Source organism: Ranitomeya variabilis, chromosome 2 (assembly GCF_051348905.1).
Source record: "Ranitomeya variabilis isolate aRanVar5 chromosome 2, aRanVar5.hap1, whole genome shotgun sequence".
NCBI classification, from domain to species: Eukaryota; Metazoa; Chordata; class Amphibia; order Anura; family Dendrobatidae; genus Ranitomeya; species Ranitomeya variabilis.
In genome coordinates, this window is record NC_135233.1 from 11090281 (window position 1) to 11115194 (window position 24914).

General features: G+C 49.1%; 1 protein-coding gene across 5 annotated transcripts in view; it reads left to right on the forward strand.

The window, feature by feature from the left end:
- CMTR1 (cap methyltransferase 1) overlaps positions 1-24914 on the forward strand; it is a 54240-nt gene that overhangs the window by 23723 nt on the left and 5603 nt on the right. For all 5 annotated transcript variants that reach the window (XM_077281996.1, XM_077281995.1, XM_077281999.1 and 2 more), the window contains exons 9-20: positions 6193-6265; positions 8743-8941; positions 9767-9885; positions 9965-10061; positions 10141-10273; positions 10897-11076; positions 12437-12493; positions 20796-20853; positions 22282-22350; positions 22427-22558; positions 22656-22778; positions 22935-23026. In XM_077281996.1, coding sequence (XP_077138111.1) covers positions 6193-6265; positions 8743-8941; positions 9767-9885; positions 9965-10061; positions 10141-10273; positions 10897-11076; positions 12437-12493; positions 20796-20853; positions 22282-22350; positions 22427-22558; positions 22656-22778; positions 22935-23026 — 1332 coding nt within the window. The remainder of the gene's footprint in view (positions 1-6192; positions 6266-8742; positions 8942-9766; positions 9886-9964; positions 10062-10140; positions 10274-10896; positions 11077-12436; positions 12494-20795; positions 20854-22281; positions 22351-22426; positions 22559-22655; positions 22779-22934; positions 23027-24914) is intronic.

The following is a 24914-nucleotide window of genomic DNA, read 5'->3' on the forward strand; positions in this document are numbered from 1 at the left end:
GCTCCCAGCTCCTCCCCTGCAGTATACACCTCCTGCTGGCTCTCAGCTCCTCCCCTGCAGTATACACCCTCCTGCTGGCTCTCAGATCCTCCCCTGCAGTATACACCCTCCTGCTGGCTCCCGGCTCCTCCCCTGCAGTATACACCCTCCTGCTGGCTCTCAGCTCCTCCCCTGCAGTATACACCCTCCTGCTGGCTCTCGGCTCCTCCCCTGCAGTATACACCCTCCTGCTGGCTCTCAGTGAACCAGTTCTTGCTTAGTGTCTGTAGGAGGCACTTGGGTCTGTTACAGACCCCAATGTTTTTATTTTAATTTTTGATTTTTTGGTCTATTTTTTCCTTTAATGGAGCGAATGGGGGCGACGGATCCTTTCTAGGTTCCGATCTCCCCGGAACCATCAACAGGCAAGAACGTGGAGCGTCCCTCCCCGTATCCTTTCCTGCAACGTTGGATGCCAGCCCTGAGCTCACCTTACGGGCGACGGTTCCTTCGCGTTCCGATCTCCCCCTCCATAGCAGGCGACCACATGGAGCAGCCCTCCATCTACCTCTCCTGGAGCCAGGTGCATAGCCGGACATGATATATATGGCGTCCGTGCAGCCCCCCCTCTGCATCACCACTGATATAGCGGATGACGCATGGCGGCAGAAGCTCTCCACCCCCTCCCTGACTATGGCGACGGTGGATTGAGCACCGGCCATCCGCATCTACCGTGAGTACACTGCGGGGGCCGAGGCGCTAGGGGGTCCTGGTCCCCGGGGTATGGGAGGTCCGCACCTTAAGCCTGTGTCCGTGGGTGGTCCTTAGTGCGGCAACCCCACGAAGGAGTGCAGCTAATGATGGCGCTAATAGCGGTCACGGTGCTGCAGGCCGCAACTGAAGAAAAAAAAAAAAATCTTCCCTCAATACAGGCTGGAGTTTTTGGCCACGCCCACCGGCAGTTAGCCCCACCCACTTTTTCTGCCGCTTCTCGTTTTCTGTGATGAGCTCCCACTTCCTGATCTCGGCGGCCATCTTGGGACACCCACAGCCCTGATGCTGCAGCACTGCTCCAGCATTTCCTATCACAGCCCTCAGGACTAGCGTTTTTCTCTGCCTACACTGCGGACCTGCCCTGGGGACTCAAGACACAGGACCTGGGTAAGCTGCAGACACATAGCTTAACCCTTCCCCTACTAGTAAGCGCGTTCCTCCAGGCTTTACTATGTCTCAACCAAAGCCTCACAAAAAGCCTGGGAAAACCCACACTGTATTTTTTGCTGCATGTACCTCTTGTATGTATCATTACCCCGGGGCCACAATACTGCGTTATGCACAGCTTGTGAACCGGTGACGGCTCAGGAACCACCTGTTACTGATACCGAACCCAGCGAGCCTAGTCCCCCTGAGTGGGCTACCTCCCTTACCCGGTCTATGGCATCCCTGGCAAAAGCGTTAGACTCGTTCCGAGACCCTTCCTCTAACCAGGGCACTCTTACGGATAATGCTTCCGATGATCAGAACCCCTTGTACACTAGGGGTCGTACCGTACCAAGGAGCTCTCGATCTTCCAGGAAAAGGACTCATGCCTTGTCCCCAGACCATCACCGGAATCGGGTTCTGTCAGTTCCATTTCTCGCTCCCCTTCCATTGGGGCTAGTAGAGAACCTGTTTCAGAGGACGATTCTGACACGTTCCTAGATCAGGAATTTCATCACGATCGGGAGACTCTCGACTCTCTCATTGAGTCAGTGAATAAGGCTTTGAGACTTGAGGAGGAACCTTTATCTAAAACGGATCATGCTGTGTCCTTTAAGAAGACCAAACGAGCTCACAGAGTGTTCGCCACTCATCCCGAGTTTAAGCAAATTGTTGAATCTCACAGGATCCGTCCAGATAAACGATTCACAGGGCGGAAGCCCATGGAGTCCAAATATCCCTTTGCCCAGGATCTAAGAAAAGATTGGTCACAATCTCCCCCAGTAGATCCTCCGGTATCGCGCCTAGCTACCAAATCTATTTTATCCTCCTCGGAGGGCGCCTCTATCAAAAATCCAACCGATCGTCAGATCGACAATATGGCGCATTCAGCCTTTGAAGCCTCAGCGGCCGCACTCTTTCCATCTTTTGCGGCTACGTGGGTGGCTAAGGCTATGACCCACTGGGCTGAGGTCTTGTCTTCAGCTGTTCTGGATACCAATCTTCCCCCCAAGGTAGCAGACCTTGCTACTCAGATGGCCAGAGCTGGGGATTTTCTAGTGACCGCGTCTCTGGATGCCGCTGACTGCGCTTCTCAAGCAGCAGCAAACGCCATCACCATCTGGAGGTCCTTATGGCTCAGGGACTGGCGTGCGGATTCTACTTCCAAAAAGTCATTGACTTCTCTCCCATACCAGAGTGGTCGCCTTTTTGGCGAAAAGCTCGACCAGTTAATTTCTGACGCCACCGGAGGGAAGAGTAAATTTCTTCCACAACAGAGACCCTCTCGGCCCTTTCGGAACCTGCAACCACAGGCTCGTTCCCGATTTTTTTTCGTTACAACTCAAACTGGTCCTCTACTTCCACATCTCCCGGTTCCGGCCGGGCACAACGTGGAGATAGAGGTTCTCCTCCCAGGGCAAAAGCATCACAGTTCTTCAAAGCTATAAGCTCTCTGAGAAAAGACGGAGTCATTATTCCGGTCCCTCAAAGCGAAAGGTTTCAAGGTTTTTATTCAAACCTCTTCATTGTTCCAAAGAAGGATGGTACAGTATGGCCCATACTGGACCTACAACTGCTGAACAAGTTCGTCAGGGTACTACAGTTCCGGATGGAATCGCTTCGTTCTGTCATCGCCTCCATGGAAAAAGGCGAGTTCCTGGCGTCTATAGACATCCAGGACGCATACCTCCACATTCCTATTTTACCTCCTCACCAAAGGTTTCTTCGTTTCGCAGTTCAGGAAGATCACTTCCAATACGTTGCTCTGCCCTTCGGCCTCGCCACCGCTCCCAGGGTATTCACCAACGTCATGGCGGCTGCCGTGGCCATACTCCACACCCGAGGAGTGGTGGCGCTCCCGTATTTAGAGGATATCCTCATCAAAGGCCCCTCTTTCCACTCCTGCAAGGAAGCCGTGGCCATCACAATAGATACCCTTTCTCTCCGGGGTTGGAAGATAAACTTCAAAAAATCTTCCCCAGTACCGGCTCAGCTAATTTCCTTTCTAGGAATGATACTCGACTTGTCCCGGGGGTTGGTTCTTCTTCCCCCGGAAAAGATCTCAGTCTTACAGCGAGAAGCTCAGAAGCTCTCTCAGCCTCGCTCTCACTCTCTGCGCTTCAGTATGAGAGTTCTCGGCAGGATGGTAGCAGCTATGGAGGCGGTTCCATTTGCCCAACTACACCTGCGTCCTCTACAGCATGCCCTCCTGGCTGTTTGGGACAGGAACCCGTTCTCCCTAGACCGTCGGTTCCTCCTTCCCCAGTGAGTCAGACTGTCTCTCAAGTGGTGGACATTGAAGTCCTCCCTGAATCAAGGGAAGTCTTTTCTTCCAGTACACTGGCTGGTTGTGATGACAGACGCCAGTCTTCTAGGCTGGGGAGCGGTGTTCCTTCATGGTTCCCCCAGGAATCATGCCTTCCAATCAACATCTTGGAAATCTGGGCGATCAGGCTGGCACTTCTCCAGTTCCATCCCTTCCTAGCAGGTCGCCCAATCAGGATTCAGTCCGACAACGCCACTGCAGTGGCATACATCAACCGCCAAGGGGGAACCCACAGCAGGGCGGCCATGACAGAGGTAGGCCACATCCTCCGATGGGCCGATGAAAACCGCTCAATGATCTCTGTGGTTCATATCCCGGGAGTGGACAATTGGGAGGCAGACTTCCTCAGTCGGCAATGGTCTCTCCATCCGGAGATCTTCCACCAGATCTGCTGTCGTTGGGGAACCCTGGACGTGGATCTGATGGCCTCACGGCTGAATTCCAGGGTTCCCGACTTCATGGCTCGGTCCCACGATCCGGCAGCCATCGGGGCAGACGCTCTTGTACTCCCTTGGCATCATTTTCGGCTTCCGTACATATTTCCCCCACTTCCTCTCCTACCGAGAGTCATCAAGAAAATCAGAGCGGAGAGGGTACCGGTAATCCTGATTGCGCCAGATTGGCCGCGCCGGGCGTGGTAAGCGGAACTAGTTCAACTAGTTGCCGACGTTCCCTGGCGATTACCGAATCGCGCAGATCTGCTATCTCAAGGCCCCTTTTCCCACCAGAACTCAGAGGCCCTGTGTTTGACGGCATGGCCGTTGAGTCCTGGGTCCTAACCCAGGCAGGTTTCTCTCCAGAAGTCATAGCTACCATGATCAACGCTACAAAGCCTACGTCTATGCGTATCTATCATCGCACTTGGAAGACTTTCTTTTCCTGGAGCAACGACCGGGGACGTTCTCCTCTACATTTTTCCATCCCTTCCATTCTCGAGTTCTTACAAACGGGTTTGGACTTGGGTCTCGCCCTTAGTTCTCTCAAGGGGCAGATCTCAGCCCTGTCTGTTCTCTTCCAACGCAGGATTTCCAACAGATTACAGGTCAAGACGCCTCCCTATAGGATGCTGTTGGAACCATGAGATCTTAATCTGGTCCTCGGAGTTTTGCAACAGGCTCCTTTCGAACCTCTACAGGAGGTTTCCCTGTCTCTCCTTTCATGGAAAGTTGCTTTTCTAGTTGCGGTCACCTCTATCAGATGAGTCTCCGAGCTGGCGGCTCTGTCCTCTCAAGTTCCGTTCCTGAATTTTCATCAGGATAGGGTGGTTTTGAGGACATCCCCGTCTTTTCTACCGAAAGTTGTATCATCTTTTCATCTCAATGAGGAGATTGTCTTACCCTCACTCTGTCCGGCACCAGTCCATTGCATCGAGAAGGCCCTTCACACACTGGATTTAGTGAGAGCTCTTAGGAGATACATCTCGCGGACAGCGTCTTTCCGCAAGTCAGATGCCCTATTCGTGCTCCCGGAAGGACCGAGGAAAGGGTTTCTCGCTTCCAAGGCGACAATAGCCAAATGGATCCGTTCGGCTATTCAGGAGTCCTACCGAGTCAGAGGTCTTCCTGTCCAAGCAGGGATTAAGGCTCACTCCACTCGGTCAGTGGGTGCGTCTTGGGCCATCCGGCACCAAGCTTCGGCAGCACAAGTTTGTAAGGCTGAGACTTGGTCCAGCCTGCATACCTTTACAAAACATTACCATATTCACTCTCAGGCCTCGGCAGATGCGACCGTCGGCAGACGAATTTTGCAGGCGGCTGTGCCGCATCTGTAACTTGTGGGTGCAAGTAGCAATTGCAGTTAATCTGTTGACTGCTTTAGGACGTCCCATGGTCCTGTGTCCCCCAATGAGGCGTAGGAGAAAAGGAGATTTTTGTGTACTCACCGTAAAATCCTTTTCTCTGAGCCAATCATTGGGGGACTCAGCACCCACCCTGTTAGTCTATTGGCTTTGGTTTTTGTTGAGTTAGCTTGGTTTTTGACATAGTTCATCCTTGTTAAATATTAAGCTCCTTCTGCTTTGTTACCGAACTGGGTCACTGAGAGCCAGCAGAAGGGTGTATACTGCAGGGGAGGAGCTATTCTTTCTGTGTCTACTTAGTGTCCTCCTAGTGGCAGCAGCATAACACCCATGGTCCTGTGTCCCCCAATGATTGGCTCGGAGAAAAGGATTTTATGGTGAGTACACAAAAATCTCCTTTTTTTAAGGATTTTTCTAAAAAAAATGTTTAAGTCTTGGGGTCTTGAACCAGCGGTTGGTTAGCTTGTACTTAATACTGCAAATCTTCAAGTGATCTGCAGGGCCTCAATGGCAGCGGGAACCTGCAGGAGCCCCTAATTCTACGGAAGCCCACCTGCACCTCCTGACCCCGTCACTTCCATGGGCGCATCATTTCTCAGGTTGTCAGACAACACATCCTTAGCAACCAGTCCATCTCCCAAGGAGACCATACATCTCCCAATGCTGCCTCTGCTGTCTGCTAATGCTTTATCCATAGTTAATAAAAATAAATTGTGGGAGGAGAAGGAGGAGGAGGAAGAGGAGAAGGAGGAGGGGGAGAAGGAGGAGGAGGAAAAAGAGAAGGAGGAGGACCTCTAGAACAGCGGACGACCGCATGGAACCGCTGTCAGCACTGTGTGTATTGCCTTCCTGCCATTCAAGCTTATATGTCTCATTATCTCTTCTCCAGGGCAGCAATGAAGATGGCGAATATCGACCACGTGTTTGATTACATGTTTACTAACCCCAAGGACTCTCAGGGGGTAAGGGTTTAACTTCATTTCTTCCACAGCAGAACAGTGAGTGCAGCTCTAGAGTATAATACAGGATGTAACTCAGGATCAGTAATGTAATGTATGTACACAGTGACTGCACCAGCAGAATAGTGAGTGCAGCTCTGCAGTATAATACAGGATGTAACTCGGGATCAGTAATGTAATGTATGTACACAGTGACTGCACCAGCAGAATAGTGAGTGCAGCTCTGGGGTATAATACAGGATGTAACGCAGCATCAGTAATGTAATGTATGTACACAGTGACTGCAACCAGCAGAATAGTGAGTGCAGCTCTGGAGTATAATGCAGGATGTAACTCAGGATCAGTAATGTAATATATGTACACAGTGACTGCACCAGCAGAATAGTGAGTGCAGCTCTGGAGTATAATACAGTATGTAGCTCAGGATCAGTAATGTAATGTATGTACACAGTGACTGCACCAGCAGAATAGTGAGGGCAGCTCTGGGGTATAATACAGGATGTAACTAAGGATCAGTAATGTAATGTATGTACACAGTGACTGCACCAGCAGAATAGTGAGTGCAGCTCTGTAGTATAATACAGGATATAACTCAGGATCAGTAATGTAATGTATGTACACAGTGACTGCACCAGCAGAATAGTGAGTGCAGCTCTGGAATATAATACAGGAGGTAACTCAGGATCAGTAATGTAATGTATGTACACAGTGACTGCACCAGCAGAATAGTGAGTGCAGCTCTGGGGTATAATACAGGATGTAACGCAGCATCAGTAATGTAATGTATGTACACAGTGACTGCACCAGCAGAATAGTGAGTGCAGCTCTGGAGTATAATACAGGAGGTAACTCAGGATCAGTAATGTAATGTATGTACACAGTGACTGCAACCAGCAGAATAGTGAGTGCAGCTCTGGAGTATAATGCAGGATGTAACTCAGGATCAGTAATATAATGTATGTACACAGTGACTGCACCAGCAGAATAGTGAGTGCAGCTCTGGAGTATAATACAGTATGTAGCTCAGGATCAGTAATGTAATGTATGTACACAGTGACTGCACCAGCAGAATAGTGAGTGCAGCTCTGCAGTATAATACAGGATGTAACTCAGGATCAGTAATGTAATGTATGTACACAGTGACTGCACCAGCAGAATAGTGAGTGCAGCTCTGGAGTATAATACAGGATGTAACTCAGGATCAGTAATGTAATGTATGTACACAGTGACTGCACCAGCAGAATAGTGAGTGCAGCTCTGGGGTATAATACAGGATGTAACTCAGGATCAGTAATGTAATGTATGTACACAGTGACTGCACCAGCAGAATAGTGAGTGCAGCTCTGCAGTATAATACAGGATGTAACTCGGGATCAGTAATGTAATGTATGTACACAGTGACTGCACCAGCAGAATAGTGAGTGCAGCTCTGGGGTATAATACAGGATGTAACGCAGCATCAGTAATGTAATGTATGTACACAGTGACTGCAACCAGCAGAATAGTGAGTGCAGCTCTGGAGTATAATGCAGGATGTAACTCGGGATCAGTAATGTAATGTATGTACACAGTGACTGCACCAGCAGAATAGTGAGTGCAGCTCTGGAGTATAATACAGTATGTAGCTCAGGATCAGTAATGTAATGTATGTACACAGTGACTGCACCAGCAGAATAGTGAGTGCAGCTCTGGAATATAATACAGGAGGTAACTCAGGATCAGTAATGTAATGTATGTACACAGTGACTGCACCAGCAGAATAGTGAGTGCAGCTCTGGGGTATAATACAGGATGTAACGCAGCATCAGTAATGTAATGTATGTACACAGTGACTGCAACCAGCAGAATAGTGAGTGCAGCTCTGGAGTATAATGCAGGATGTAACTCAGGATCAGTAATGTAATGTATGTACACAGTGACTGCAACCAGCAGAATAGTGAGTGCAGCTCTGGAGTATAATGCAGGATGTAACTCAGGATCAGTAATGTAATGTATGTACACAGTGACTGCACCAGCAGAATAGTGAGTGCGGCTCTGGGGTATAATACAGGAGGTAACTCAGGATCAGTAATGTAATGTATGTACACAGTGACTGCACAAGCAGAATAGTGAGTGCAGCTCTGGGGTATAATACAGGAGGTAACTCAGGATCAGTAATGTATGTACACAGTGACTGCACCAGCAGAATAGTGAGTGCAGCTCTGGGGTATAATACAGGAGGTAACTCAGGATCAGTAATGTAATGTATGTACACAGTGACTGCACCAGCAGAACAGTGAGTTCAGCTCTGGAGTATAATACAGGATGTATCTCGGGAAAGATACATTGGTAATATGTGGACTTGTGACTTGTATGATATTAGTTACATATATATAGTTACTATATAGTTAGATCTCGGACATCTGCTCTTTTATCACTAGTTGCTTTTTGTATATTTTCTTTTTTGTGATTGTTTCTGACTTTTCCATCGTGTTATTTAGAAGTCACTGCTGAAAGAGAAAGACTCCGAGCTGCTTTACTTTGCTGATGTTTGCGCTGGACCTGGTGGGTTTTCGGAGTACGTCTTATGGAGGAAAAAATGGCACGCCAAAGGGTTTGGGATGACCCTAAAGGGCCCCAACGACTTCAAGCTTGAAGACTTCTATTCTGCATCCAGCGAACTGTTCGAACCTTATTACGGTAATTTTCGTGATTCTTCTAGACATCAGTTCAGGCTGAAATCACCTTGGTTACAAACCAAACACAAAACAAAGTCCGTGTATTACTTTATCCTGTAGACTTCTTACCTTGTTACTTTGGCCTGATATTTCGGTTTGGTCACATCTTAGGGCTTACATCTAGAGGCATCGTTTTCAGTATTCTCTGCGGCTCTCACCATACTTTTGCCCGTGCCGGTTTTCCGATAGGCTCCTCTGTCTTTTTCTCTCCTTCTGGTCCTCCGGTGTGGCTGTTCTTTTTTTGGTCCTGAGCTGTTGTGTGGTGAGGGCACATGTAGCATTAGTGAGGTGCACTACGCCCCCACGAGAGAAATCGAGACCTAGTGAGGAACGGCGACACCGGAGGCTGAGAATCAGAAGAGAGAAGATGTGGAGGTGATAAGAGGAACGTATGCGAGGACCATCGGAGGGTGAGGTAAGAGGGCCGAGGAGAGGACAGGGGAAAGCTCTCTATATTTTTTTTTCACCTTTTTCTGATTGTTGAAATTCACTTGATTACTGATACATTTAATCCAAACTGACACATTGTAACAAATGAAAGGAAATCTCTACAGCTGCGATCTTTAGCTCATAGAGGATTCTCCAGACCGACACATTGTAACAAAGGCTGCACTGTGAGAATTTTCAGGGCATTTCGGGGTTTCTTCCTCTGAATATAAATGAGGATTTTCTCCTTCACGAGAAGCAGAGCTCCTGATAGTGGAGTCCTGTGAAGTGACACAAATCCCTATTTGTTATTTTTCCAGTTTTAGGTCGTTCCTGTCATTTGTCCTCTTCTACATTTCAGGTGAAGGTGGGGTGGATGGGGACGGGGACGTCACTCGTCCGGAGAACATCACAGCCTTCCGCAACTTTGTCATGGACAATACAGACCACAAGGGCGTACACTTCATGATGGCGGATGGGGTACGTGAGACACAAGAAATCTGGCAGCCGTGATGAATGATCGATTCTTAGCTTGGTCTCCACCTTGTTCTTCTTGCAGGGATTCTCTGTGGAGGGGCAGGAAAATATTCAGGAGATACTCAGCAAACAGCTGCTGCTCTGCCAGTGTCTGGTGGGGCTGTCTGTCGTCAGGACAGGTAGAGTCTGTCTGTCTTATTCAGCTACGTTATTGTCTACATGTTCTTACATTTCATTGTTTGTTTGTGATCAAACTAGGAGGACATTTCATCTGTAAGACCTTCGACCTGTTCACCCCGTTTAGTGTTGGACTTATCTACCTGCTGTACTGCTGCTTTGACCGCGTATCTCTCTTCAAGTCAGTCACAAGCCGGCCGGCTAACTCCGAAAGGTGAGGAGCCGCACATCCTCCATATTACATTACTGATCCTGAGTTACATCCTGGATTATACTCCAGAGCTGCACTCACTATTCTGCTGGTGCAGTCACTGTGTACATACATTACATTACTGACCCTGAGTTACCTCCTGTATTATACTCCAGAGCTGCACTCACTATTCTGCTGGTGCAGTCACTGTGTACATACATTACTGATCCTGAGTTACCTCCTGTATTATACTCCACAGCTGCGCTCACTATTCTGCTGGTGCAGTCACTGTGTCCATACATTACTGATCCTGTATTCTCCTCCAGAGCTGCGCTCACGGGTCTGGTGTAGGATGCTTCCCCTGTGCACATACTGTTGGGGTCGGGGATCAGTCTCTGGGTTTCTTGTTTTGGGCACAGGATACATTTGGGCTTTGCAGTGATGTTCCGCACAGTGTTGGGCTCTGTCTCTTGTGTGTTTCTGGCGCCCTCTCCCTGTGATACACTGTATTGCACATATATTTTGTTGCTTGTGTCGCTCGCTCATTTCTACTAGTTGCAGGTTCCCTGTGTTTGAGCCCTGTCCTTACTGCTGAGTACAGTAGTGCCCTCTGCCTACATCTGTGGTCTTTGTGCCTCTCTCTGTAGATACGTGGTGTGCCGGGGTCTGAAGGTGGGCTCAGAGGACGTACGTAACTATCTATTCACCGTCAACCTCCGCCTGAACCATCTGCGTAACACGGAGCAGGACGTGAACCTGGTGGTGCCCCTGGAGGTGCTGAGAGGGGACCGGCAGTTCTACGATTACATGGTGCGCTCTACTGAGAGGTGAGGACCGTGTGATCCCCAATAATCCGCACTGCCAGACCCTCGTACTGGTGATGACATGAAGGGGCAGGTGGCGGCGCAGCCACAGCGCTCTGCATAGTGCTCTGCACAGCACTCTGCACTAACTTCTAGGGGAGTTCCAGAAATAATGGCGCTGAGCAGCCCCCTCTGTACACCAGTCTGATCCGAAGTTTTTGGCTTGTTCTGTGGAATTGCCCATAATGTGGAAGATGGGAAGACCCCCGTTAAGATCCTGCGCAAGGGCTGACCATTGGCAGCAATGTTAAAAGGAAGCAAGACTAAACAACTACAAAACGGAACCCAACGGACCCCAAAATAATCAATGGAGACCCTCTGCTTTCATGGCAACCAATCACTTTTGCACATGAACTCTGTTTCTAAACTGGAAAAGACAAAAAGAGTGTGGAAACGTCCATGTGAACAGAGTCTGAAGGAAGCTGGCCAGTACTGGACCATCCTTATCAACCCTCGGTGCTGCCAGCGTTAGTGGTGGTCCACTAGTCGGACAGCCCCTTCTAAACCCCTATGGTTTACCACCATAACATAATGACACCTGTACTCCCCTCCGGTGTCTGCACAGTCCCAGCGGTGTGAACGCTGGCTCTCCCAGGGCTTGTGTGACATGATGTTACGTCATCCCTGCAGCCAATCAGTGCCGTCTTCACACTCCTCTCCTGCTGACTTCATTATCATCCGTAAGAAGTGAGGAGATCGGATCGGCAGCTGCTTTCTCCTGATGTTTAGAATTATCTGAAGCGGGAGTGAAGGCAGCACTGATTAGTCGCATTGTTTTGTCACGCGAGGGTCAGTGTCGACAGTGCTGGAACGGTGTAAGTGTAGCTACTTTACCGGAGGAAACACCGGCATTCAGAAGGGGTTGGCCGAGGCGTGGACATTCCCTGTAAGGAGGATGTCATAGTAGAGCAGAGTTTGATGACACAGAGACTTCGTTGTGAGTGGGTGTGATGGTATAGGACATCAAAACAGACCCCACGCTTCATCACCGGTTGGAAGTGGCATCCAAGTAGTTAAATGGAGCGATCTCCACTGTTAGGGGCCGATGTCGGCTGTGTTACACAGCCAGCACCCACCCTGCGTGGTGTGGGGTCAGCTCCTGAGCCTGATCTTTACAGCTGACAGCCACCGCACATCCACCGAAAAAACTTTTACTTTAATTCACTGCTGCCTTAGTAATGCATTCCGGGACTGGAGAACTCGTGTTATTGATCGCCCGATAGTGTAACGAACCCTCAGCAGTGTGAGCAGAAAAATCTGCATTATCCTGCATTAGGCCATGTTTGTGATATCTAGTAACTTTCTCCTTCTGTCTCCCCTGCAGATATTGTGAGGTTCAGATAAAAGCTTTGGCTAAAATCCACGCCTTCGTCCAAGACTCGTAAGTAAATCTGTGAATGCGAAGCCGAAGGTTATGGCTGCACCCTCCCTGATATGTGCTGTGCATAGGCCTGAGTTTAAGAGGGTGATTTGGTGATACTTAGAAGCCGCTATCAGAATGCAGATGTTGTCAGCAGCTTGTATCCTGCCTGTGTCAGCAGGTGCCGGTGTTGTCAGCAGCTTGTATCCTGCTTGTGTCAGCAGGTGCCGGTGTTGTCAGCAGCTTGTATCCTGCCTGTGTCAGTAGGTGCAGGTGCTGTCAGCAGTCTGTATCCTGCCTGTGTCAGCAGGTGCAGGTGTTGTCAGCAGCTTGTGTCCTGCCTGTGTCAGCAGGTGCCGGTGTTGTCAGCAGCTTGTATCCTGCCTGTGTCAGTAGGTGCAGGTGCTGTCAGCAGTCTGTATCCTGCCTGTGTCAGCAGGTGCAGGTGTTGTCAGCAGCTTGTGTCCTGCCTGTGTCAGTAGGTGCAGGTGTCAGCAGCTTGTGTCCTGCCTGTGTCAGTAGGTGCAGGTGTTGTCAGCAGCTTGTATCCTGCCTGTGTCAGTAGGTGCAGGTGCTGTCAGCAGTCTGTATCCTGCCTGTGTCAGCAGGTGCAGGTGTTGTCAGCAGCTTGTATCCTGCCTGTGTCTGTAGGTGCCGGTGTTCCAGCAGCTTGTATCCTGCCTGTATCAGTAGGTGCAGGTGTTGTCAGCAGCTTGTGTCCTGCCTGTGTCAGTAGGTGCGGGTGTTGTCAGCAGTCTGTATCCTGCCTGTGTCAGTAGGTGCAGGTGTTGTCAGCAGCTTGTATCCTGCCTGTGTCAGTAGGTGCAGGTGTTGTCAGCAGCTTGTATCCTGCCTGTGTCAGTAGGTGCAGGTGTTGTCAGCAGCTTGTGTCCTGCCTGTGTCTGTAGGTGCAGGTGTTGTCAGCAGTCTGTATCCTGCCTGTGTCAGTAGGTGCAGGTGTTGTCAGCAGCTTGTGTCCTGCCTGTGTCAGTAGGTGCAGGTGTTGTCAGCAGCTTGTGTCCTGCCTGTGTCTGTAGGTGCAGGTGTTGTCAGCAGTCTGTATCCTGCCTGTGTCAGTAGGTGCAGGTGTTCTCAGCAGCTTGTATCCTGCCTGTGTCAGTAGGTGCAGGTGCTGTCAGCAGTCTGTATCCTGCCTGTGTCAGTAGGTGCAGGTGTTGTCAGCAGCTTGTATCCTGCCTGTGTCAGTAGGTGCAGGTGTTGTCAGCAGTCTGTATCCTGCCTGTGTCAGTAGGTGCAGGTGCTGTCAGCAGTCTGTATCCTGCCTGTGTCAGCAGGTGCCGGTGTTGTCAGCAGCTTGTGTCCTGCCTGTGTCAGTAGGTGCAGGTGTTGTCAGCAGTCTGTATCCTGCCTGTGTCAGTAGGTGCAGGTGCTGTCAGCAGTCTGTATCCTGCCTGTGTCAGTAGGTGCAGGTGCTGTCAGCAGCTTGTATCCTGCCTGTGTCTGTAGGTGCCGGTGTTTCAGCAGCTTGTATCCTGCCTGTGTCAGTAGGTGCAGGTGCTGTCAGCAGTCTGTATCCTGCCTGTGTCAGTAGGTGCAGGTGTTGTCAGCAGCTTGTGTCCTGCCTGTGTCAGTAGGTGCAGGTGCTGTCAGCAGTCTGTATCCTGCCTGTGTCTGTAGGTGCAGGTGTTGTCAGCAGCTTGTATCCTGCCTGTGTCTGTAGGTGCCGGTGTTTCAGCAGCTTGTATCCTGCCTGTGTCAGTAGGTGCAGGTGTTGTCAGCAGCTTGTATCCTGCCTGTGTCTGTAGGTGCGGGTGTTGTCAGCAGCTTGTATCCTGCCTGTGTTAGTAGGTGCAGGTGTTGTCAGCAGCTTGTATCCTGCCTGTGTCAGTAGGTGCAGGTGTTGTCAGCAGCTTGTGTCCTGCCTGTGTCAGTAGGTGCAGGTGTTGTCAGCAGCTTGTATCCTGCCTGTGTTAGTAGGTGCAGGTGTTGTCAGCAGCTTGTATCCTGCCTGTGTCAGTAGGTGCAGGTGTTGTCAGCAGCTTGTATCCTGCCTGTGTCAGAAGGTGCAGGTGTTGTCAGCAGCTTGTATCCTGCCTGTGTCAGAAGGTGTCGGTGTTGTCAGCAGCTTGTATCCTGCCTGTGTCTGTAGGTGCAGGTGTTGTCAGCAGCTTGTATCCTGCCTGTGTCAGTAGGTGCAGGTGTTGTCAGCAGCTTGTGTCCTGCCTGTGTCTGTAGGTGCAGGTGTTGTCAGCAGCCTGTATCCTGCCTGTGTCAGTAGGTGCAGGTGTTGTCAGCAGCTTGTATCCTGCCTGTATCAGTAGGTGCCGGTGTTGTCAGCAGCTTGTATCCTGCCTGTGTCTGTAGGTGCCGGTGTTTCAGCAGCTTGTATCCTGCCTGTGTCAGTAGGTGCAGGTGCTGTCAGCAGTCTGTATCCTGCCTGTGTCAGTAGGTGCAGGTGTTGTCAGCAGCCTGTATCCTGCCTGTGTCAGTAGGTGCAGGTGTTGTCAGCAGCTTGTATCCTGCCTGTATCAGTAGGTGCCGGTGTTGTCAGCAGCTTGTATCCTGCCTGTGTCAGCAGGTGTCGGTGTTGTCAGCAGCTTGTATCCTGCCTGTGTCAGAAGGTGCAGGTGTTGTCAGCAGCTTGTATCCTGCCTGTGTCAGAAGGTGTCGGTGTTGTCAGCAGCTTGTATCCTGCCTGTGTCTGTAGGTGCAGGTGTTGTCAGCAGCTTGTATCCTGCCTGTGTCAGTAGGTGCAGGTGTTGTCAGCAGCTTGTGTCCTGCCTGTGTCTGTAGGTGCAGGTGTTGTCAGCAGCCTGTATCCTGCCTGTGTCAGTAGGTGCAGGTGTTGTCAGCAGCTTGTATCCTGCCTGTATCAGTAGGTGCCGGTGTTGTCAGCAGCTTGTATCCTGCCTGTGTCTGTAGGTGCCGGTGTTTCAGCAGCTTGTATCCTGCCTGTGTCAGTAGGTGCAGGTGCTGTCAGCAGTCTGTATCCTGCCTGTGTCAGTAGGTGCAGGTGTTGTCAGCAGCCTGTATCCTGCCTGTGTCAGTAGGTGCAGGTGTTGTCAGCAGCTTGTATCCTGCCTGTATCAGTAGGTGCCGGTGTTGTCAGCAGCTTGTATCCTGCCTGTGTCTGTAGGTGCCGGTGTTTCAGCAGCTTGTATCCTGCCTGTGTCAGTAGGTGCAGGTGCTGTCAGCAGTCTGTATCCTGCCTGTGTCAGTAGGTGCAGGTGTTGTCAGCAGCCTGTATCCTGCCTGTGTCAGCAGGTGTCGGTGTTGTCAGCAGCTTGTATCCTGCCTGTGTCAGTAGGTGCAGGTGTTGTCAGCAGCTTGTGTCCTGCCTGTGTCAGTAGGTGCAGGTGCTGTCAGCAGCTTGTATCCTGCCTGTGTCAGTAGGTGCAGGTGTTGTCAGCAGCTTGTGTCCTGCCTGTGTCAGTAGGTGCAGGTGTTGTCAGCAGCCTGTATCCTGCCTGTGTCTGTAGGTGCAGGTGCTGTCAGCAGCTTGTGTCCTGCCTGTGTCAGTAGGTGCAGGTGTTGTCAGCAGCTTGTATCCTGCCTGTGTCAGTAGGTGCAGGTGTTGTCAGCAGCTTGTATCCTGCCTGTGTCAGTAGGTGCAGGTGTTGTCAGCAGCCTGTATCCTGCCTGTGTCTGTAGGTGCAGGTGCTGTCAGCAGCTTGTGTCCTGCCTGTGTCAGTAGGTGCAGGTGTTGTCAGCAGCTTGTATCCTGCCTGTGTCAGTAGGTGCAGGTGTTGTCAGCAGCTTGTATCCTGCCTGTGTCAGTAGGTGCAGGTGTTGTCAGCAGCTTGTATCCTGCCTGTGTCTGTAGGTGCAGGTGTTGTCAGCAGGTTGTATCCTGCCTGTGTCTGTAGGTGCAGGTGTTTCAGCAGCTTGTATCCTGCCTGTGTCAGTAGGTGCAGGTGTTGTCAGCAGCTTGTTTCCTGCCTGTGTCAGTAGGTGCAGGTGTTTCAGCAGCTTGTATCCTGCCTGTGTCTGTAGGTGCAGGTGTTGTCAACAGCTTGTATCCTGCCTGTGTCAGTAGGTGCAGGTGTTTCAGCAGCTTGTATCCTGCCTGTGTCTGTAGGTGCAGGTGTTGTCAGCAGCTTGTATCCTGCCTGTGTCTGTAGGTGCAGGTGTTTCAGCAGCTTGTATCCTGCCTGTGTCAGTAGGTGCAGGTGTTGTCAGCAGCTTGTGTCCTGCCTGTGTCAGTAGGTGCAGGTGTTTCAGCAGCTTGTATCCTGCCTGTGTCTGTAGGTGCAGGTGTTGTCAGCAGCTTGTATCCTGGCTGTGTCAGTAGGTGCAGGTGTTGTCAGCAGCTTGTGTCCTGCCTGTGTCAGTAGGTGCAGGTGTTTCAGCAGCTTGTATCCTGCCTGTGTCAGTAGGTGCAGGTGTTGTCAGCAGCTTGTGTCCTGCCTGTGTCAGTAGGTGCAGGTGTTTCAGCAGCTTGTATCCTGCCTGTGTCTGTAGGTGCAGGTGTTGTCAGCAGCTTGTATCCTGCCTGTGTCAGTAGGTGCAGGTGTTGTCAGCAGCTTGTGTCCTGCCTGTGTCAGTAGGTGCAGGTGTTTCAGCAGCTTGTATCCTGCCTGTGTCTGTAGGTGCAGGTGTTGTCAGCAGCTTGTATCCTGCCTGTGTCTGTAGGTGCAGGTGTTGTCAGCAGCTTGTATCCTGCCTGTGTCAGTAGGTGCAGGTGTTGTCAGCAGCTTGTGTCCTGCCTGTGTCAGTAGGTGCAGGTGTTGTCAGCAGCTTGTATCCTGCCTGTGTCAGTAGGTGCAGGTGTTGTCAGCAGCTTGTATCCTGCCTGTGTCAGTAGGTGCAGGTGTTGTCAGCAGCTTGTGTCCTGCCTGTGTCAGTAGGTGCAGGTGTTTCAGCAGCTTGTATCCTGCCTGTGTCTGTAGGTGCAGGTGTTGTCAGCAGCTTGTATCCTGCCTGTGTCTGTAGGTGCAGGTGTTGTCAGCAGCTTGTATCCTGCCTGTGTCAGTAGGTGCAGGTGTTGTCAGCAGCTTGTGTCCTGCCTGTGTCAGTAGGTGCAGGTGTTGTCAGCAGCTTGTATCCTGCCTGTGTCAGTAGGTGCAGGTGTTGTCAGCAGCTTGTATCCTGCCTGTGTCGGTAGGTGCAGGTGTTGTCAGCAGCAGATAAAAAGTTGAACTAAGTTTTATTTATCTGCCATCTTCATTAAAAATCTGCTCTTGTTTTTGGACTTTTCTCATGTGGCTGTGTCCCTCCTAGTAATACATGATGGACATGAAGTCTGTGTCCAGGATTAGCACAGCTTCATTCCCAGGCACAGACTCTACAGCCCTGTAGGAGAGTTACAGACTCTACAGCAGGACAGCTGGCTATACAGAATAGTTACACAGACTCCTATAGCAGCACAGCTGGCCATCTATGAGAGTTACACAGACTACAGTAGCACAGCTGGCTATGTAGGAGAGTTACACAGATTCTACAGCAGCACAGCTGGCTATGTAGAAGAGTTACACAGCCTACTGCAGCACAGCTGGCTGTGCATGAGAGTTACACAGATTCTACAGCAGCACAGCTAGCTATGTAGGAGAGTTACACAGCCTAATGCAGCACAGCTGGCTATGTAGGAGAGTTACACAGACTACAGTAGCACAGCTGGCTATGTAGGAGAGTTACACAGATTCTACAGCAGCACAGCTGGCTATGTAGGAGAGTTATACAGATTCTACGGCAGCACAGCTGGCTATGTAGGAGAGTTACACAGATTCTACGGCAGCACAGCTGGCTATGTAGGAGAGTTACACAGATTCTACAGCAGCACAGCTGGCTATGTAGGAGAGTTACATAGATTCTACAGCAGCACAGCTGGCTCTGTAGGAGAGTTACACAGATTCTACAGCAGCATAGCTGTCTATGTAGGAGAGTTACACAGACTGCAGCACCGCTGGCTATGTAGGAGAGTTACACAGATTCTACAGCACAGCTGGCTATGTAGAAGAGTTACACAGACTACAGCAGCACAGCTGGCTATGTAGGAGAGTTACACACACTACAGCAGCACAGTTGGCTATGTAGGAGAGTTACACAGACTACGGCAGCACAGCTGGCTATGTTGGAGAGTTATACAGATTCTACGGCAGCACAGCTGGCTATGTAGGAGAGTTATACAGATTCTACGGCAGCACAGCTGACTGTAGGGAGTTACACAGATTCTATGGCAGCACATCTGGCTATGTAGGAGAGTTATACAGATTCTACGGCAGCATAGCTGGCTATGTAGGAGAGTTACACAGAATGTACGGCAGCACAGCTGGCTATGTAGGAGAGTTACACAGATTCTACGGCAGCACAGCTGGCTATGTAGGAGAGTTACACAGATTCTACGGCAGCACAGCTGGCTTTGTAGGAGAGTTACACAGACTACAGCAGCACAGCTGGCTTTGTAGGAGAGTTACACAGACTACAGTAGCACAGCTGGCTATGTAGGAGAGTTACAGACTCTACAGCAGCACAGTTGGCTTTGTAGGAGAGTTACACAGATTCTATGGCAGCACAGCTGGCTATGTAGGAGAGTTACACAGACTACAGCAGCACAGCTGGCTATGTAGGAGAGTTACACAGACTACAGCAGCACAGCTGGCTATGTAGGATAATTAAACAGATTGGGCAACTGCATAATGTAAGGAAATTGTTTAGAAAGTAGTTTAAAGATCTAGTCCAGGATTAACAAACTGGTCTCCTTTCTTCCAAAAACAGCACCACACGTGTACAGGTTAGGTCTGGTACTGCAGCTCATTTCTATTTGCATGAATGGTGCAGAGCTGCAGTACCGCACAGAACCGCTAGACCAGGTTGGCGGTGTGTTTGGAAGAAAGCAGCCATGTTTTCTTATTCTGAACTACTGTTTTAATTGCAGAAAATGCAGTCTTACAATGGTGTCCAAAACCTTGAAGTGTAGTGCGGTGTCTGGACAGCTTAAAGGGGAGTATTCCTTATATTAGTATCCTCTGCTTAAAGGGCAGATGTCGTCTGTGGACGGCCCCATTATGTCCCTTACCAGGACTGACTGTGATGGGACATGGCTCAGTCAGTAGTGGGCTCTCTACTCCGCACAGACTAAAGTGCAGTAGGACGCGAGATATTGGGATCATGGTGTTGTTAATGATGGAAGGTCCAGGGTCTGACTGCCGGTAATACAGGGATTGCTTTTTATGCCGGTGTTCACACTTATGTATTGACTAGATGGTGGCCCGATGCAAATGCATCGGGTATTGTAGAGTATGCATGTCCACGTAGTATATTGCCCATTTACGTAGTATATTGCCCAGCCACGTAGTATAATGCCCTCCCACGTAGTATATTGCCCTGCCACGTAGTGTATTGCCCAGCTACATAGTATACAGCACAGCGACATAAGATATTGCGCAGCTACGTAGTATATTGCACAGAGCCACATAGTATATTGTCCAGCCACGTAGTATATTGCCCAGCCTTGTAGTATGTTGTCCAGCCACGTAGTATATTGCCCAGCCTTGTAGTATACAGCAGAGCCACGTAGGATATTGCCCAGAGACGTAGTATAATACCGAGGCACGTATGTCACAGGTCCAAAAAATAAACATACTCACCTAACGATCCGAGGGCCCCTTGTAGTGTATCATACTCACCATTCTTGTCGCTGCTCCTCTGCGTCCCGCCTCTCCTCTTCCTGGGATCCTGTGCAGATGGTAGTGCTCGGCTTCAGGAAAATGGCCGCAGGATGCCGCGCGTGTGCAGATCGAGATCGCGGCGGCCATTTTCCTGAAGCCGAGTTCCATTGCAAGTGCCAGGGCTGGTGGGAGCAGGACCTATGAAGACGTCGCGGTCACATGACCGTGACGTCACGGCAGGTCCTTGCCGCACACCAGCCCTGGGACGGGACCTCACCGCAAGCTGACGCTTGTAATGGAGCGGTCCGGGGAGCGTGGCGAGGAGCGAGAAAGGCGGCGGAGGGTAAGTATAGCAGGTTTTTTTTTTTTATTATTATTATTTTTAATATGCATATTTTTACTATTGATGCTGCATAGGCAGCATCAATAGTAAATAGTTGGGGGACACACAGGGTTAATAGCAGCGGTAACGGAGCCCGTTACACCGCTGGCCGTTACCGCTGCCATTAACCCTGTGTGAGGGAGATTACGGAGCGGGCGCCGGGCAGTGAGTGCAGGGAAGTAGGGGAGGGACTAATCGGACTGTGGCCGTCGCTGATTGGTCGCGGCAGCCATGACAGGCAGCTGCCGAGACCAATCAGCGAACGAATAACGGTGACATAAGGACAGAAAGACGGAAGTACCCCTTAGACAATTATATATATAGATTATTAGTCTGCTGTTGTCGCTGAGTATTTATGGTCTTTTTTTTGCAGGACCCTGAGCGAGCCGCACCAGGCAGACCTGCGGAAAGAGTGTCTGAAGCTGTGGGGGGTGAGTAGACGAGCAGCGTCTCCGTGATTTGTCAGCGTGGCCGTTATATTGCCGTTACATTGCCGTTATATTGCTGTTATATTGCTGTTATATTGCTGTTACATTGCCGTTACATTGCCGTTACATTGCCGTTACATTGCCGTTACATTGCCGTTATATTGCTGTTATATTGCCGTTACATTGCCTTTATATTGCCGTTATATTGCCGTTACATTGCCGTTACATTGCCGTTACATTGCCGTTACATTGCCGTTACATTGCCGTTACATTGCCGTTACATTGCCGTTACATTGCCTTTATATTGCCGTTATATTGCCGTTATATTGCCGTTATATTGCTGTTATATTGCCGTTACATTGCCGTTACATTGCCGTTACATTGCCGTTACATTGCCGTTACATTGCCTTTATATTGCCGTTATATTGCCGTTATATTGCCGTTATATTGCCGTTACATTGCCGTTACATTGCCGTTACATTGCCGTTACATTGCCGTTACATTGCCGTTACATTGCCTTTATATTGCCGTTATATTGCCGTTACATTGCCGTTACATTGCCGTTACATTGCCGTTACATTGCCGTTACATTGCCGTTACATTGCCTTTATATTGCCGTTATATTGCCGTTATATTGCCGTTATATTGCTGTTATATTGCCGTTACATTGCCGTTACATTGCCGTTACATTGCCGTTACATTGCCGTTACATTGCCGTTACATTGCCTTTATATTGCCGTTATATTGCCGTTATATTGCCGTTACATTGCCGTTACATTGCCGTTACATTGCCGTTACATTGCCGTTACATTGCCGTTACATTGCCGTTATATTGCCGTTACATTGCCTTTATATTGCCGTTATATTGCCGGGACATTGCCGTTACATTGCCGTTACATTGCCGTTATATTGCCGTTACATTGCCTTTATATTGCCGTTATATTGCCGGGACATTGCCGTTATATTGCCATTATATTGCTGTTATATTGCCGGGACATTGCCGTTACATTGCCGTTACATTGCCTTTATATTGCTGTTATATTGCCGGGACATTGCCGTTATATTGCTGTTATATTGCCGTTATATTGCTGTTTATTGCCGGGACATTGCCGTTACATTGCCATTATATTGCCTTTATATTGCTGTTATATTGCTGGGACATTGCCGTTTCATTGCCGTTATATTGCCATTATATTGCCGTTATATTGCCAGGATATTGCCGTTACATTGCCGTTATATTGCCATTATATTGCCGTTATATTGCCGGGACATTGCCGTTACATTGCCGTTATATTGCCGGGACATTGCCTTTATATTGCTGTTACATTGCCGTTATGTTGCCGTTACATTGCCGTTATATTGCTGTGACCACACTGCCGCTGAATCCGTTGTGGAGGGCCGTGTTTTGCAGCGTCGTCTTTCTTCCTCCAGATTCCTGATCAGGCTCGAGTGGCCCCCACTAATACCGACCCCAAGACCAAGTTCTTCCAGCTGATCCAGGTACGGCCCGCTCTTCCCCATCTTCATCTTACCTGTCCTGGTATAAGAACTGTGGCATCCGTCCTTCTACTTCCAGAGCCGGGACATTGAGGTTTACAGTTACAAGCCCACCCCGCTGACCACCAAGACCCTGGAGAAGCTGAGCCACGTGCTGGACTACAGGTGCATGGTGTCCGGGAGCGAGCAGAGGTTCCTGCTAGGATTAGGGGTAAGGCTGCCGCAGTGCTGGGGGGCCACATTCAGCCCATGGTTAGGGGCCCGGATGCCAGGCTTGTATTTAACCACTTGTGTCACTGTCGGTTCAGAGATCTCAGATCTACACCTGGGGGGGGCGTCCTGCCGACCGCTGGACTAAACTGGAACTGAAGACGGAGCTCCCCCGAGACACCCTGCTGTCCGTGGAGGTCGTCCATGAGCTGAAGGGCGAGGTGAGTGGTGGTAACTGTAAGGCTGAGCCCCCCAAGCAGATAAAAGCTGTGTGACCCCCCATAGTGCTTATTACCCAGAGCTCCTTGCTATGTGGTGGTACACCCCCGGACTTATTGCTCCTTCCTCAGTTAAAGGACACTTTTTGTGATTGTCAGGGTAAAGCGCAGAGAAAGATCCTCGCCATTCACATCCTGGACGCCCTCTTTCTCAACGGCATGGACGTGCGATCCCATCACTTCACCCAGAGGTGGGTCCTGGTGCGCACTGGACCGGGGGACACCGACCGCTGACCATTATTCTTATGTCCTCAGAAGGACGAGAAGTTTTACCTCGTTTAGGGCCCAGTGTTGTGTTTTTTGTGGAACTTGTACTTTCTATTGCCGCCGTTTTGGAGAACACGTAATGAGATCAGAGGTTTCTATTTAGTTTTTATGGTGTTTAGCTCAGATGGCGTCAACTTAACCCCTTGTTGTCTGTAGCCATGAATGTGTGATAGATGCGGGGTCACACCTGCTGCTCACCGCTTTCTCCTCAGACCGCGGTAATGGTCAGAACGAGAAGTCGGGGTACCCCAATCCTGCAGGGCGGAACATGCTCATAGGTGGGACATTTTGGCATCTCCTTTTCCAATTTGTGCTGGAAAAATACCCTGGCGAAGAGACAGTCCTATATATACAATGTATCATCATAGAGACAGTCCTATATACAATGTATCACCATAGAGACAGTCCTATATACACAATGTATCACCATAGAGACAGTCCTATATACACAATGTATCACCATAGAGACAGTCCTATATATAAAATGTATCACCGTAGAGACAGTCCTATATATACATTGTATCACCATAGAGACAGTCCTATATATAAAATGTATCACCGTAGAGACAGTCCTATATATACAATGTATCACCGTAGAGACAGTCCTATATATACAATGTATCACCATAGAGACAGTCCTATATACACAATGTATCACCATAGAGACAGTCCTATGTATACAATGTATCACCTTAGAGACGGTCCTATATGTACAATGTATCACCATAGAGACAGTCCTATATATACAATGTATCACCATAGAGACAGTCCTATATATACAATGTATCACCATAGAGACAGTCCTATATATACAATGTATCACCATAGAGACAGTCCTATATACAATGTATCACCATAGAGACAGTCCTATATACAATGTATCACCATAGAGACAGTCCTATATACAATGTATCACCATAGAGACAGTCCTATATATACAATGTATCATCATAGAGACAGTCCTATATACACAATGTATCACCATAGACAGTCCTATATACAATGTATCACCATAGCGACAGTCCTATATACACAATGTATCACCATAGAGACAGTCCTATATACAATGTATCACCATAGAGACAGTCCTATATGTACAATGTATCACCATAGAGACAGTCCTATATATACAATGTATCACCATAGAGACAGTCCTATATACAATGTATCACCATAGAGACAGTCCTATATACAATGTATCACCATAGAGACAGTCCTATATATACAATGTATCATCATAGAGACAGTCCTATATACACAATGTATCACCATAGACAGTCCTATATACAATGTATCACCATAGACAGTCCTATATACACAATGTATCACCATAGAGACAGTCCTATATACAATGTATCACCATAGAGACAGTCCTATATACAATGTATCACCATAGAGACAGTCCTATATGTACAATGTATCACCATAGAGACAGTCCTATATATACAATGTATCACCATAGAGACAGTCCTATATACAATGTATCACCATAGAGACAGTCCTATATACAATGTGTCACCATAGAGACAGTCCTATATACAATGTATCACCATAGAGACAGTCCTATATACAATGTATCACCATAGAGACAGTCCTATATATACAATGTATCACCATAGAGACAGTCCTATATATACAATGTATCACCATAGAGACAGTCCTATATACACAATGTATCACCATAGACAGTCCTATATATACAATGTATCACCATAGAGACAGTCCTATATATACAATGCATCATGAGACAGTCCTATATATACAATGTATCACCATAGAGACAGTCCTATATATACAATGCATCATCATAGA